Consider the following 15355-nt stretch of genomic DNA (forward strand, 5'->3'; position numbering starts at 1 on the left):
CTCTTGGGTCGAGGACAACACGCTGACGATCTTCCCAGTCCACCATCACACTCATCACCAGCGGTAAACATGAGCACAGGTACTTCCCTCACATCACTCTCAACAATGTATGTGTGACACACACACACACACACACACACACACACACACACACACACACACACACACACCACTAAAATTCTTGGAGTGACATAGACACTGGACTCACCTTCAAGGACCATGTGCAAAATATTAAAATGTGGTACCAAGCCCTCCCAGACTCAGTACATTTTAGGTAACTACAGTGTCAGACTTCAGACAGCAAAAACAAATTCATTCCTTACTTTGCAAACAATACATTAAATCAGTACCTCCCAAGCTTGGACTACCATCCCATCAAATATTTCAAAGCTTTGCAAACCATGCAACACAACATCGTTTTGCATCAACACTGCCTGCACCAAAACACTCTAACTGCTTGTTTACACTCTGAAACTAAAATCCTCCCTGTCAGAGACTACCGTGATATGAGAGACACAGTTCTTTGCAGCAGCCTGTGCCAGCACACAATACCCATGTCAGACAGACACATGGCACACCTATAAGCACATGAGACAATCGCCACACAAACATTATCAAGCCCTCTACAACAATATCCCATCTTCAGACATTCCAATACAAGCAATGAAGAAACACCTACTGTACATACTTCAGGCGCAGGGCAATACAACACCTCGACTAAAACACAACATTACAAGCTAACATCCTGACTCCCACCCATTGGAAGTATCCTTAATAGATATGATCGAGTTCATCTAGCTAGGTTTAGATCAGGACTTGACCCAGCTCTCCTCAGGTACCAGCTTAGGTTTGGGTTTGGTGGAGTCACGGATGACACGTTCCCTTCGTGTAAAAAAGGTCCGCTCAACATAACACACATAATGGAGTACTGCACAGCACATGCCAAAGACGCAGACACAACATCAATGGTGTAAAGAACCTATGGGACAATCTCACGTCTGCTCGGTCAGACGAACCAGGGTTGAGCAATAACAACAACTGGAAGAACTGGACACGGAGAAGATTCTGCATTATCCTTTCCTAATTCTTCCTGCAGAAAACTGATATTTAGCAGCGATAGTTTACCTGTCGTAACATAAATGAAGCTACACGTCGACAGGTGTACCTATCAGGTGAACCCAAGACTCCGAGGGTTTGAACAGTGAATGAATAAGTGTGTGGCCCATTTTACTGGACATGCTGTTAATTAGTTTTCCCACTATTGTATTCTTTATTCTTGTGGCTTTTGGGGGCTCGGTAGCTCAGTGGTAGAGCATCGAGCTCGTGACCGGAGGGTCGCAAGTTCGAGCCTCGCCCGGGGCTACCGTTGCCGGGAGGGGTAGCTCCCTCCTGTAACCTAGCGGGGCTATATGGCCATTGATGCCTAGCTCGGGGAATTCATTTCATTTCTTGTGGCTTTTCGTACACTTGTTCCCACCTCCAGGTGGGAAAAAGAGTCGGGATAATGACGATGATGACGAAGAGAAATTTTTTCTGCAGGTAGAACTAGACACAAGGGAAGATTCCGCTCTCTGCTTTCCCTTGCTGTCCAACAGGGACATATAATTGTAGTGACTGGGAGTTGTATGCAAGCTTGACTACCGTATATGGTAGGTTTGGGCGCCCATCATCCATTCACTCCATGTCATATCGCTTTCGGGTGACTCTACAACTGAGTAACAAACCGAATGATTTCCAGCAACCCAGGAAACCATTTACTAATGATGTCTGGTGGTCTAGATTCTAGTGGGTTAAGACGCTTTAACCAGATAGAGCCTGTAAGGGTTTCCATGTGAGTACTGGTTGAGGTTTATTGCTTACGTAATGCCACTCAAAGGCGTAACCCTGATCATTCTCGCCTTAAATGTCTGGACTGAGTTGCCAACCCCGGGCTGCTGTGCTCCTGACTGGGCAAAAAAGGGCTGGATGAAATTACTACAGTAAGGACTGACTTTTTAAAACACCGTTTTACTATAGTCAGTTTGTTTTCATCCGAGGGAAATGGGCTTCTCTCACAACTTGAACAGAATATTAGAAGAAAAAGGTTGTACGAAGCCTTAGTGCCAACAGTAATACGCTCGTATGATCTGTATACTAGGTGGCAAAGGAGACAACGAGCACAAAATCCTTGGGAAACTGTTCTGCACAGTATACCTGAATATCCTCTTGTGGTCTGTATTAATGCTAACTCTGTCCACTATAAAACACTCAAAGTAACAAACGAGTAATGTGAAGATATAATTGCATAATAAATTGTTAACAATAACTTGCTGTGACACCTTCAGTGCCACGAGGAACGGGGAATATGACCCTATACCCACAGTCTTCATTTTCTTCTCATTCTTGTTGTTCTACTTCGTCTGCCTCACCTGTTGACGATAGTAAGGCTGCTCCAGTACCTCATCTGGGAGAAGGACGGCATGTCGTCTGGGCACAGCTGGCGGGCGCGACACTCTGACTCCATTCTGAAATAAAGGTAAAATATAGGCTCATAAGGACTCATTCCTTCGCTTACCTTAACGTTTAGACACCATTAACCATATTATACTCTCCTCACCGTAACAGTCCAGATTCTCGTTCCTAAGCAACTTATTTCAAGTAGTTCAGTAGTAGAAAAAGACAATGATTTGGTTCTCCATGTTTTCCATTGTATTTTTTCGTTTTAATCTCTTCCTACTATTCAGCTTTCAAGATGATGGGGTGGCAATTTTACGCCGCGTTCCAGTCAAACGAGTAAAGAATATGGAGGTTCTTTCACCCTATCGCCGCTCGCCCTGTGTCGCCATCTTGAACCATTTCTCTGTTCAGTCCCCTATCGTGGAGAACTCCACATTTGACCTCACCGCACATCTTGCTTAGCCTGCCTCTGAACCGAATAGTAGCATTGTCATGACCATGAGGGTGTTAATGGTGAGAGAATTTACATTGTCAGTCCACTGCCCAGTCTTTGCTGGAGTATTATACTAAAGCTGCTTTGGCAATGACGTCATTTTTATATTTTAAGTTAATCCTGTGATTTCCAAGTTACTATAATTGACTTAGGAATTATGGGCGTAAATCGTGGGGGTTGGGGGAACAAATCCCCTCTACAACTGGATCGGAGGGAGGGGTTATTCTATGCAATCATTCCCCCTGCAATTCAAATACTCCCTCAAAAATGCAAAGTTATTCTTACAGCTACACTAAGGATCTTAAAGCCTTTACATTGAAAATGTAGTCATTTCCAAAACATGAAAATTGAAACTGTAAAAAATAATAAAACAACGTAAAATGTTTGTTGATCTGGTGTAACAGGCTCAGTTTTAAAAGAACCAGTGTGATGATGAGTGGTGCCAGGTGGGCTCATGTAACAAACTGTGCTACTTTTTTTTTTGTCTTAGAGCTACTTCATTTTACGTTTTGCATGCTTTGATAAAGTTCATGTAAAGCAGTTATATTAGCTGATTCCTCTCTGTGATGTCTTGCTATTATCCCTATTTATAATATTGTTTAGTCTCGTAAATCATGCCCCTGTATTCAGTATAAATGAACGCCAGCGTAAGACTTCTCAAAATACAATTATTGGTTAACTCCATTACTAAAAAAGATGGAGCTGGGGAGTGAAACCTTCATGTGACTGCACCAATAAATCCGCGTGACTTAACTCCCCGTTATTGTGCAAACATCTTCACCTCCCCCCCAGTCCCCTGAAAAGAGAACAGTAGACTGGAAAAAGAAGAGCAAGTTCAGCCTTGCAGTCCAAGGCAGTGCACACGTGGGAGGGGGGGGGGAGAATGAAAAATTCGAATGAAGATAATACTAAAAACTCGACTCATTAAATTAATTCAATCCTGTTGAGAATGTTACGAGATAGAAAAATAATAGAAAAAGTTAAAAAGTTCTACAAATTCCAAGGAGTGCTTAGGGTTTATTGCTCACGTAATGCCACAGAGGGATGAGTGGCATTTCAGCCCCAGGCTCCCCTGCTCCTCATGGGGCAACACAGAATTAGATGATGAATGAATGAGTGAATGAAATAAAGTTAATAAATTATGTTATGATTTTTTTTTTTTTTAAACCCCCTCCTCTTTCAAATATCCTTCGCACGGCCCTGATGCAGTCTACGGTGGTCATATCAGATTAACCTGAGTCCACAACATGAACAACTACGAGAGATCCTAAACTGAGTAAAAAAAATCAGCAAGAATGGACCAAAATACTACGTCATCGTAATGAAAGGGTTAATATGTGGCTTCAGCAGGAAAGACAAATTATGTGATATTGAGGATAGTACGTAGACCAAAAGTGGCATCAGTACTATAGCTATCTGACAGTTTTGTTCTAGTTCACATGAAATGTATCTTACATGTTAAATGCCAGAGTTCATTATAACATCAGTGTTTCAGAGAATATACAAAAACAACAATATTCTATACTTATTCATTGTTACACTTACCTTAGGGAAGACACCAAAATCAGCGACGTTTCAACACGAATAACCTTGGGGAGATTTTAAGCATATTTATGACTGATTCCCTGTCCTAACTTATGATTTTTTTTTTTTTATGCACAGCTAGATGCACGGAATGGTTATGCACCTTCCTTGTTACTGCGACTATAAAAAAGACAGTGCATTTTCCATTACTGTTTTCTACCTCCTCCCCCACAAAAAAAAAAATATATATATATATATATATATATATATATATATATATATATATATATATATATATAATAATGTTATGAATGAAAATTTACAGTTAATATGTTTGTGAAGCCGGCCCCTGATTGGTCACACTATGAATAAGTAACAGATATCGCTGGGACCTGTGCGTTTGCTGCTTGCACGGGAATAGCTACTTCCAGTTTGTGACGAAGGAAAAATGCAAACAAGTCACTATAAGTTAATGAAACACAATTTTGTATGGGTCGTTTGGTCTGTGAGATAGAGACGATACTTTGCAAGGCTTAAAAGATGAGTGAGTAGATGTGTGGCCCGTTTCACTGGATCCTCCGTCTGATAGTTGCTTGACTTTTCTATTTTCCTTTCTCTTTTTCTGGGACCCTTCCATCCCATTCATTAAAGGGAAGGTTGATGATGACTTATGATGATGATGATGATGGTGGTTTCCTCTTCCTTTTTCTGGAACTTTCCCATCCTGTCAATTAAAGGGAAGGATGTTGATGATGAATATGATTATTTATTATGATGATGATAGTGATGATGATGATGATGATGATGATGATGATGATAAATGACACTTACTGAGGCAGTGCAAGGCTGGGGTAAATCCAGTGCACTAGACTGTCAAAGAGGGCGCTCATCATCCTGTCGGTGAAGGTGAGTGGGTGTGCCAGTTCCAGGAAGTAGCTGGCCGTGAGGGAGGAGAAGTGAGGGTTGTAGGCCGTGTCACTATACGTCCCAGTCAACACGTTGTTTGACACTAGGATCATTGGCACCTGAAATATCCACACCAGAGAAAAGTTCGTATTCGGAAAAAAAAAAAAAAAAAAAACATTCCAGGCAGTTACAATTGTTGATAACTTGCAGCCTACGAGGAAGGTGAAATAAAATAGAAAGTCGTATGAGGTGGTTGGAAAAACAGAAAATTTCGTCTGAGAAAATTAGAGTAACAGTTGATTCACATGACGCTGTTAGAATACTAGAAAAAATCATTTGGTGCCATTAGAATAGCAGGAAAGTTTATGAGGCAGTTAGAATACTAGAAAATCATATAAGGCAGTTTGAATACAAGGAAAAATCATATCAGGCAGTTAGAATTCTAGGAAAAAAACATGAGAGAATTAGAGTGGGAAAAATTTCAGATGAGGCATTTCGAATACTAGAAAAAGACATGTGAGAGAATTAGATCAAGAGAAAATTCATATAAGAAAGATGGATTAACAGAGAAATTCATGTGAGGCAGGTAGTTAGCAGTTGTGTACGCCATACCAGTATATATATATATATATATATATATATATATATATATATATATATATATATATATATATATATATATATATATATATATATATATATATATATATATATATATCTGCAATAATCATGCCTAAAATTATGGTATCAACAGGGCGTTCGACACTAGGATCACAGAAGCCTGACATATATTGTACACATCTAAGGAGAGTTCATGAGGGACAGTTAGATTAGCAGCATCATAATCATGAGGACGAGGATGGTAATACGAGTAGGTTGAAGGAACTGAAATGAAGATAGTGGGATGGATGAGTTATGCCTCCTAGAAGGACACGTTGGATTGAGCAGCAGTGAGGGAACGGGTAGGGTATAAAATATATCAGTGATGTGATGCAATGGAGACGACTGACATGGTATGGACACTGGGAGTAAATATAAGAGGTGACCAACTGAGGAGGCTGATGGATATGAGTGTAGAATGCAGAGTGCCAAGGAGCAGTCCTAAGAAGACTTGGGGTGAGGTTAGTGAACTTATCAGAGATGCATCAATACATTCAGCAGTTTAGAGGACAGTTATCAGGTAGCCAAGACTTACACATTTTAGAATGGCTAGTACTTTTAATAAACGAATATATATATATATATATATATATATATATATATATATATATATATATATATATATATATATATATATATATATATATATATATATATATATATATCTACAAGAATTAAAGGTCACGTATTTTACCTTCAGCCTATGAACCACAGGCAACAAGCATTCCGTGTTGAAGAGTCCGTACATCACCAGATCAAATTTGTCAGTCTGGAGTTTTTGCATTTGGTCTGAGGCCAGCGCGATGAAACATTTGTCCACCATCACCTGGTACACATCTGAGGAAGAAGAGCTTAGGCTTTGTTTATACCTATCGTCTCCACAAAGATCATCCAGGCAGTCAGGTATTACTTAGTTACAATAATTCCCCTCGAACACGGCCTGCAACTGTCAGTTTTACATTCAGGTCTGCATTTACTGTAGCCTATACTGCTGGCGGGAAGCAAAGAAAACGACTTAAGTTTATTCCTATCGACTGCACGAGGCCTATAAAGGCAAAAAATAATCTTTTACTGAGTCATAATCTGACTCTGGAACAGAACATCCGTTATTACATCCAGGTCCCTAATTATGACACTGGTAAGTGAACACGGCAGGGTTTACGCCTATTGACTGTACGAGGGTAATTAATCCAGATAATCAATTTTTGCTAAGTCTTAGGTCCGTATCCTTGTTGGGTAAGGAAGCTCCCTAGCATCTCTTCCCTAGCGATTTTATTTTTTTTGGGGGGAGGGGGCTATGGTTAGTTAATACCCCTGTGTAAATTATATCAGCAGTGTATGGCAATACTGGGAGGATTTATGTAACACAGGGTGGACAGTTAGGTGTAATAAGCAAAATAAGTCACTTAAGAAAAGGTGTTAGGGTGTTTCCTTAACAGACGAGTAATGCCGTCCTAAATCTCCCCACCGTCTATTAACTGGTTTTGGCACTTGGCGTAGCTTCCACTCCATGGACATCATCTGCGTCACATAGCCAACCCCAATTACGGGGATTCCTTGAGAGAATGTTTGACGTCTGGTTTATGTTATGTTGATCTTACCTAGAAACACGACTTGTAAACACCCGATATTACACTAAAGTCCCATCAATCGAAGTCAAGTTTTTGTCTGCACGAAGAACAAGAGGCGTAAACAGTTTCGACTACTCAGTTTTCCCTGTCTTGCCTACGAAGCAAAAAAGTTGGCGAAATTTTTCTCGTGTATCTTAAAATTGATTCTGAATGAAGAACAAGAGACACTGGAAGATGCCGCACTCTCCTTGTCCTTCTTGGGGAAAAAAATAATAATACTGTAAGTTGCAAAAAGGAATTGATCAAAAGTATGTGCATCTTGTCACGGGTCTTCACATATACTCTTTGGTGAGAATGAGCAATAGTGAGCGATGTCAACCCAAATTATTGTTATGCAAGTGACAAAAGTGTTATTTTTACTGAATTACAACTTTAGGATTGGAAATGAATAAAATGATTTCCTATAAGGATACTGACAGTTTTTAAGGTTCAAAATTCTAGAAGGGCAGCCATGAATAACTGAAAGGCATAAATATATATATACACACACACACACACACACACACACACACACACATATATATATATATATATATATATATATATATATATATATATATATATATATATATATATATAGGTAGATAGATAAAGAGATATTACGTCCCCAAGCCTTACTCTCATGGTACGGTATATCTTGTATAGCTGAAAACTTATGTTGCTGTGCATGAAGGTACCTAATTTTTGTCAATATCTGTAAGTGAATTTTTATTCTGTTACGAAATGTGGTGCAGTAATTAGCCCCCATCGGTGTAGTTGGAAATCTGCAGCACCACAATCTGGCTTAGGGAGTTACTGGTATTTTTTAAAATACCTTCCTCCACTGCTACTTTGCATTGTTTTACCTAGATAGTCTGATAAAATGCTGATCACTCACTCCACGCTCATCAGTCCTGAGGCTGCAACTATTGCATGACTCCATGCAGTCGATCCTCAGCTAAATATCGTTGTCTGACGTCCTCGGACTACAGGAGCTCATTGCAAAGAATTACATGGCTTAAGTCCCTACAAGTTGGGCATTAAAACATCCATGCCCATATTTAATTTGCAGGTAAAATCTAAATTTAGAATTATTTGAAACATAACCTCCATACCGGTATGCTTATTCACAGAAGGCCAAATATATTATTATGCTCAGTTTGAAAGATACATTACCAAGGCTAGACGTTGTTACTTTGATTTACCTTGAATTATATTTTTTACAAGTACAGTTACATAAGCATTCACAAACTTGTCCATCTTCTCATACAAGGAGTTCCAATAATCGTGTGCCGAGATGCAGACACACTTGATCAAGCACGGCATTCTACTGTGGTGTACAGTATTGCACATACTTTGGCTGCTTCTGGCAAAAATTAAATAATACCGGCACGTACGAGCGGTAGCAGAAACTGTCTGTACAACTCAAGAACAGTGATAAGAAATGGACATATACTTATAAAATAAATGAAAATCTTACAAATTTATGCTAGAGGGTAAACCCAAGTCATTTGGAAAGCTTTAAGCCCGTCATATGCTGCACACTATTTCCTTGTAGCTGCTTTTATCACAGAAACCATGGCTAGATTTTTCTTAGTGTTGTCTATTTTCACCTTACCATACCAACAGGTAGTTCATGCGAAGATATGATATTTGCATAACTTGTGTAACGAAAATGATCTATTTGAGGCACACAGCTTCCACTACAGGGGTCGGCAGCTGAGGAGACTGAGACATTTCCAACGGTAAAGAGGCTGGGCATGTGCTTGGTGATGTGACTGTAGGTGTTGACACTGGTGGGTGAAGAAGGGCACATGGGAGGCAAGTGAGGGAAAGGAACCGTATCTATTGGCATGGAGGTTGACGATGTTCCTGATGATGTGATTGAAAGGAGTAATACTGGTGAGGGAAGAGAAGCAAGAGATTAGTTTGGTGATGTGACTGAAAATGTTGGTTGAATATGTGCAAGGGGTCTTTTTGATGACTGTGCAGACGGAGGGTTGAATGGTGAGTGAGGAGATGCAAGGGGTCAATTTGTTGATGCGAATGAAGATGTTAATACTGCTGGGGGAAGAGACGCAAGGGTTCATTTTGGTGATGGGACTGAAGGAGGCTTGAATGGTAAGTGAAGAGGGGCATGAGGGGTATTAGTGTGACTGAAAGAGGCTTGAATGTTAAGTGACGAGGTGCAAAGGGGCATTTAAGCGATGTGACTGATGGAGGCTTGAATGGTGAATGGAGAGAGAGGACAAGGGGACATTTAGGTGATGTGATGGAAGGGAGTCTGAATGGTGAGTGACGAGAGTCTGGACTGAAGCACCTGCGAGGAATGAGGCGCGTCCAGTGGTGAAGAGATTGGGCATGTGTTCGGTGATGTCAGCCTCCGTCAGCACCACCTCCTGGATGTTGAGGCGGGACTGGGAGGACTTGAAGCTGGTCACCAACGTCACCTGTGGGATCAGAAGTGTTAACAGGCCATTCCATATTATCCCCTGTTAGGTATACGAGTCCTGGGTTAGTCTGCTGTTAAACTCTTCAGAACGGTGACGTCTTTTAATAGTGTAAGGGTGCAGAGTCTCTCTCTCTCTCTCTCTCTCTCTCTCTCTCTCTCTCTCCCTCCTTGTGTGTGTGTGTGTGTGTGTGTGTGTGTGTGTGTGTGTGTGTGTGTGTGTGTGTGTGTGTGTGCAAAAACCATGCTCGATAAATCAATTATGTTTATGTTTCAAGAGACCATTAACCATGCTCACAACTGTCGTTAGGATGAAGCCAGGTGCAGCTTTCATCTGACTAGCTCAGAAGTTCAGATTCTTTCCTTATTATGAGATTTTCGCTCATGGTGAAGGCAATTCTACAGTCCTCGAATATGCACAAGTTAAATATTATGAAAGGAATATATAATATATTTAAATCACTAAACTACTGTGAGTTTTGTATGTGAAAAAATAGGTAGCTTTTTAAATATAATAAATTCATACTACAGTACAATTTAGTTTTTCTGATACCGCTGCCGTAACATATGCATCACACTGCAGTACATACCACAATACCATTAGTAGGATTATTTAAATGAAATACGTCGACTTCCCAAGTAATGTTTCCCTGTTGAATTATGTTCGTGCTACCAGTTTTTTTTTTCAAGACCAAGTGAAATTCCTTTATTGTCGTGATTACAGATAACTGTTATCACTAGATTATCACCACTCCCCCTCCCTACTTATCACATCATACCTTGTGATGTGTGCTGTCCAGCCTTCAGCATTCTGGGTTGTATACAAGATAAGGATCGCGTAAGTCTTTGAGATAAGGTCATTAACTAAAAGATCATGTTTTGTTATGAAAAAGACTGTTAAGAGTACCCTTGAGAGGGATTGGCCGTGTGGAGAGGATGGAGAATGAGAAGCTGACTAGGAGAGTGCGTGTGAGTGAGGTGGAGGGAGAGAGGAAATGGGGGAGACCAAGGATGGGATGGAGGGATGGGGTGGACAAATATATGAGAGGGGTGTGTGAGTTGGAAGGAGGACTGAGAAAACGTCTGGTTATAGATAGACAGATAGATAGATAATTATATGTAATGAAGTGGCCGATGCGACAACGTCGACAAGTGAAAAATATAGAAGCAGTTCAGTTTTAAACAATAGTCATTTTCCTGTATTTGTTAACTTGTATCTGTCAATATGATATCCCGTTTGACATAAGAGAGGTGGAGCTAAATAAATCAATTAAGTATTTACCCTTGAGAAATGGCTTCACCCTCCACTCCCAACCTTACCCCGCCAGATGATAAGAGGCCGCCCCATGTGTGATGAGTCGCTTTCCTTCATAACCCTGGTCTAGGCTGTTGCTCTATTCTGTGTGGCTATGTAGGCCGCTGTAAATACTTATTTGACTGACAAGTACAGTTACGAAGCAATTTCTTTCGAAACTCAGTGATACAATCTTCGGAGCTCACTGGATTTTTCTTGGCATGACATAGGAGTTTTATATTACTACGCTAAAAAGTGTAGTGATACTGTGCAAAACTGTACGTTTAAAAATCCTTGCCAGGTAAAGCATTCTCATTACGAATATATACTGTATACAGTCTGACGTCACATTCTGTGAAGATTTATTTCAAAAGAAGAACTCCAGGCGTTTCTATCCCTTAGCAGTATCATATCCTTTGACAGGACACACTACATCCTCCTTTACATATTCTCATTACCTTATACCTTGGTCTCTTTCCTGGCCTCTCCCAATTTCTCCTCTCCACAACGTTTTCATGCAATCTTTAACAGATTTCTCATGCTTCATTCGCTCCACATGACCAAAACAGTTCACGCCGTTTTTTTTATTATTATTATTATTATTATTTCTCCACTGTAGCAACCTATACGACGATGTCACACAATCACCTCTCAGGTTACTTGTTTCAACAGGTATCTTCAAGCTTTATCCATACATCCCTACGGTGTGTTAAAGCTGGAACTTAACTGCAATGCAATGCCTCTTCACTCCCATGCACAGTTGTATTTCTATCTCTCGTCAGTTCTCTTAAAACCCCAGCCACTTTCTGTCCTTGATGCACCCTTTCCTTTTATTCATCTCTTCACAACACTACATACGAGCAAATACTTGAACACCAGCATATTTTTTATTTCGGTACGAAATACTCTCAGCCTACAGTTCATTTCTGTGCCTCTTTCAAACATCAGTCACTTTTACACACACGCGCGCCAGAGTATTCTATCAGACACTGTAACTTGCACTTCTCATCGACTACGGGTATTAGCACTGCATCATCTATCATCAACAAACGGAAATGCAGACAGTTTTCACTCATTACTTCCTCTATTCAGAAGCAGAAAAATAAAACATAATCAGTGCTCACGGAATGGTTGTTCTGGGCCAGACTCTCTGCGATTGCCAGATGGAAATTTTTGTGGCTTTTGGCTCCAATGGGGGCCAGGTACAGTATCCTGGCTGCCTCTGCCTCCTGCACCGCCAAGGTTGCCACCACCGCTACCACAGCTGCCGCCGCAACAACACCGTACCGCCGCATCTGAGGGACACCCACACAGTTCAGTATCATACCTGCCGCCACCACACCTCCACATCTGAAAGCCACTAATGCACCTTACTGCCAGTGCTACAATCCTGCTCGTTATAATTATCCCTTCAACCCGAGGAGGTCATTGTTCTTTATCTTATTATTTTTATTATCCCTTTACACTTTTCATTCAAATCTGGACAGAATTTTTGAACTAAGTGGCTAAATAAACCCTTCATAAACCTTTTTTTTTTTTTTTTTTTCAAGATTGAGTGACATCGTCCAGTTAGTGTGGTAAACATCTCCTGCCTCTTCACTGCACTAAGCAATACATGCAATGGCTTATTTGTACTGTACAGGAAGAATCAAATATATGTAATGCAATTTGATTTATTACGCTTGTCCATTGGTACATTGTGATCCCATACACGTCTTTCAGTACCATTTTTATACAGTTCGGTTTGTTGTCAGGCAGCTAATGTTTATACAGTTTTATTATTTGGGAAGTGTGTGTTTTTCTTGGTTTCTGGATTTACTTTATCCTTGGGAGAAAAGAGGTCGGGAAAATGATTAGGTGTATGTCCTGCAGTCACACTTATAATGATGTAATATTAAAATAAATCGGATTAAAGACAAATACCAACCTTAACGCGGTGAATTATGAAGATTCAGACTGGGAGAGGCAGGAGCGGCGGAGCGACTGACGACTCGCCTCTCTCTCTCTCTCTCTCTCTCTCTCTCTCTCTCTCTCTCTCTCTCTCTCTCTCTCTCTCTCTCTCTCTCTCTCTCTCTCTCTCTCTCTCTCTCAGCTCTGAAATGTACTCAAAAACGATTTTAATTTGTCGCTTTTTTTGCGTTATTACTCCCTACTCTACTTTGGCTGTGGCATGTTTGATAGCTGATTAATATTAAAGAAAAAAAAAATTCGACTTAAGCAAATTTATAACTACACTTGAACTCAAGTGAGCATGGAAACACCAATCAAGGAGAGATTAGCACGAGGACACACACACACACACACACACACACACACACACACACACACGAGTTCTTATCAAATTCGTGCTTAGACTGAAAATTTATTCCGGTATATGTATTACGTAATGTGCATCACTTCACAGATTAGTTGAGACAGACAGACAGAGGGAGGGAGGGAGGGAGAAAACGATAGAAGGAGGGAGAGATTTGCTTTCACTACTAAACAGATCTAAGACTAGTGAAATAAACTAGCTGTAAATAATATGCTATCTAATTGGCGCAGTATACAACCGTACCACCTCGTTTAATCCCTCTTCTGTTCCCTAATAAAGAGACTTTCGTATTCCATACTTTGCAGATTTTTTTTTTTTCTCCAGTCGAAGTCATCCACACAAACTTTAACAGTTCCATTTCCATTGCTCTTTCCTTTTCCTTTCGCATTCATGCTGTACCGTAGTCTGATACCTGCATGATAATGTACGCAGTAACTCCTCTTCATGCGCTGCGCCCGTCTTGCAACCTTCATACTCACCTCTCAGTTCTGCATCAAAGACTTCGTAGCTTCGACCACTTGTCTTCCCTGAGCCAGTCCACAGGGGGTGGTACTCTTGGTTTTCTTTGCATCTAGATTCTCTCTTCATTTTTCTGCACCAAGATACTAGAATTTTTAATAAATTTCAGTCTCTCCATTCACTTAACATCACACCAAGAGTCATTTTCTCCATCATGAACTATAACGTTAGTCATATCTACATTTACTTTTTAAACACGCCGACCAAACCTTTTTCTTTTTTCAAAACTCTTAATCGGAGAGTAAGCAGTGATTTACTGTACGTGAACACCACATCATCATCTGCCAATGCCATTCGTCACTGGGCCCACCCACGATATTACAACTTTAGTTTTAATTTTTCTTATGAATACACACACACACACACACACACACACACACACACACACACACACACACACACACACACACACACCTTTATTATTAGTGCGACGTTTCAGCACGTTATTGGCTGTAGTATCATTTGGGTGGAATTGAGCAGAACATAATACTTTGGTCAACGATAAAACTGTATATATAAATCTTTAATTGCATTTCATTGCAAATTATGGGTAACAAAAATGAATACTGATAAAAAATGGAATGAGAAAATGATACTACATAAAAATGAATCGAAGAGTCAGTATTATGTAGGATCAAAAGAAACGGAAATAGCATAACACAAGTGAAAGTACAAGTGGTGCCAGCCTCAACAAACCTCTCCCGAAAGCTGTTATTTTATTTTCAACTGTTTTCAAATTATAGCCCTCTGAAAATCTGTGCTCTTGCGTTTGACCTATAAAGGTCACTCAAGTTCAAAGGTCTTGGTGCCAGATGAAAGCCCATAGGAGACTTCCTGTATCTTGTTATTAGTAAATATCTCTATCATCAGCCAGTTTCGAGTTATAGCCCTCTGATTAGCCGTGACCTTGAGTTTGACCTTTCAAGGTCACTTAAGGTCAAAGGGCATGGCACCAATTAAAAGTCCATGTGGGACTTCCTACAAGTTGATTACAGAAAATATCTATCTGCAACCAGTTTAGAGATGTAGCCCCTTGAATAACCGTGACCTTGAGTTTAACCTTTCAAAGACACGCAAGGTCAAAGGTTTTGGTGCCAAATGAAATCCCATATTTGACGTTCTCCCTACGTGTCGAGTGGGGTTGGTGGAG

At 40.3% G+C, this 15355-nt stretch overlaps 1 protein-coding gene across 1 annotated transcript in view; it reads right to left on the bottom strand.

Moving 5' to 3' along the window:
- Positions 1–14274, bottom strand: part of LOC145389922 (UDP-glucosyltransferase 2-like) — a 36967-nt gene extending 22693 nt beyond the window's left edge. Inside the window, exons 1-6 of the mRNA XM_080265037.1 lie at positions 14086–14274; positions 12497–12667; positions 9950–10079; positions 6714–6856; positions 5285–5478; positions 2409–2504 (exon numbers count right to left, since the gene is read on the bottom strand). Coding sequence (XP_080121163.1) covers positions 2409–2504; positions 5285–5478; positions 6714–6856; positions 9950–10079; positions 12497–12667; positions 14086–14274 — 923 coding nt within the window. The remainder of the gene's footprint in view (positions 1–2408; positions 2505–5284; positions 5479–6713; positions 6857–9949; positions 10080–12496; positions 12668–14085) is intronic.
- Between the last annotated feature and the right edge of the window lie 1081 nt (positions 14275–15355).

The sequence above is a fragment of the Coenobita brevimanus genome, chromosome 14 (genome assembly GCF_032717465.1).
Source record: "Coenobita brevimanus isolate Jiangsu-jjx chromosome 14, ASM3271746v2, whole genome shotgun sequence".
Taxonomy (NCBI): domain Eukaryota; kingdom Metazoa; phylum Arthropoda; class Malacostraca; order Decapoda; family Coenobitidae; genus Coenobita; species Coenobita brevimanus.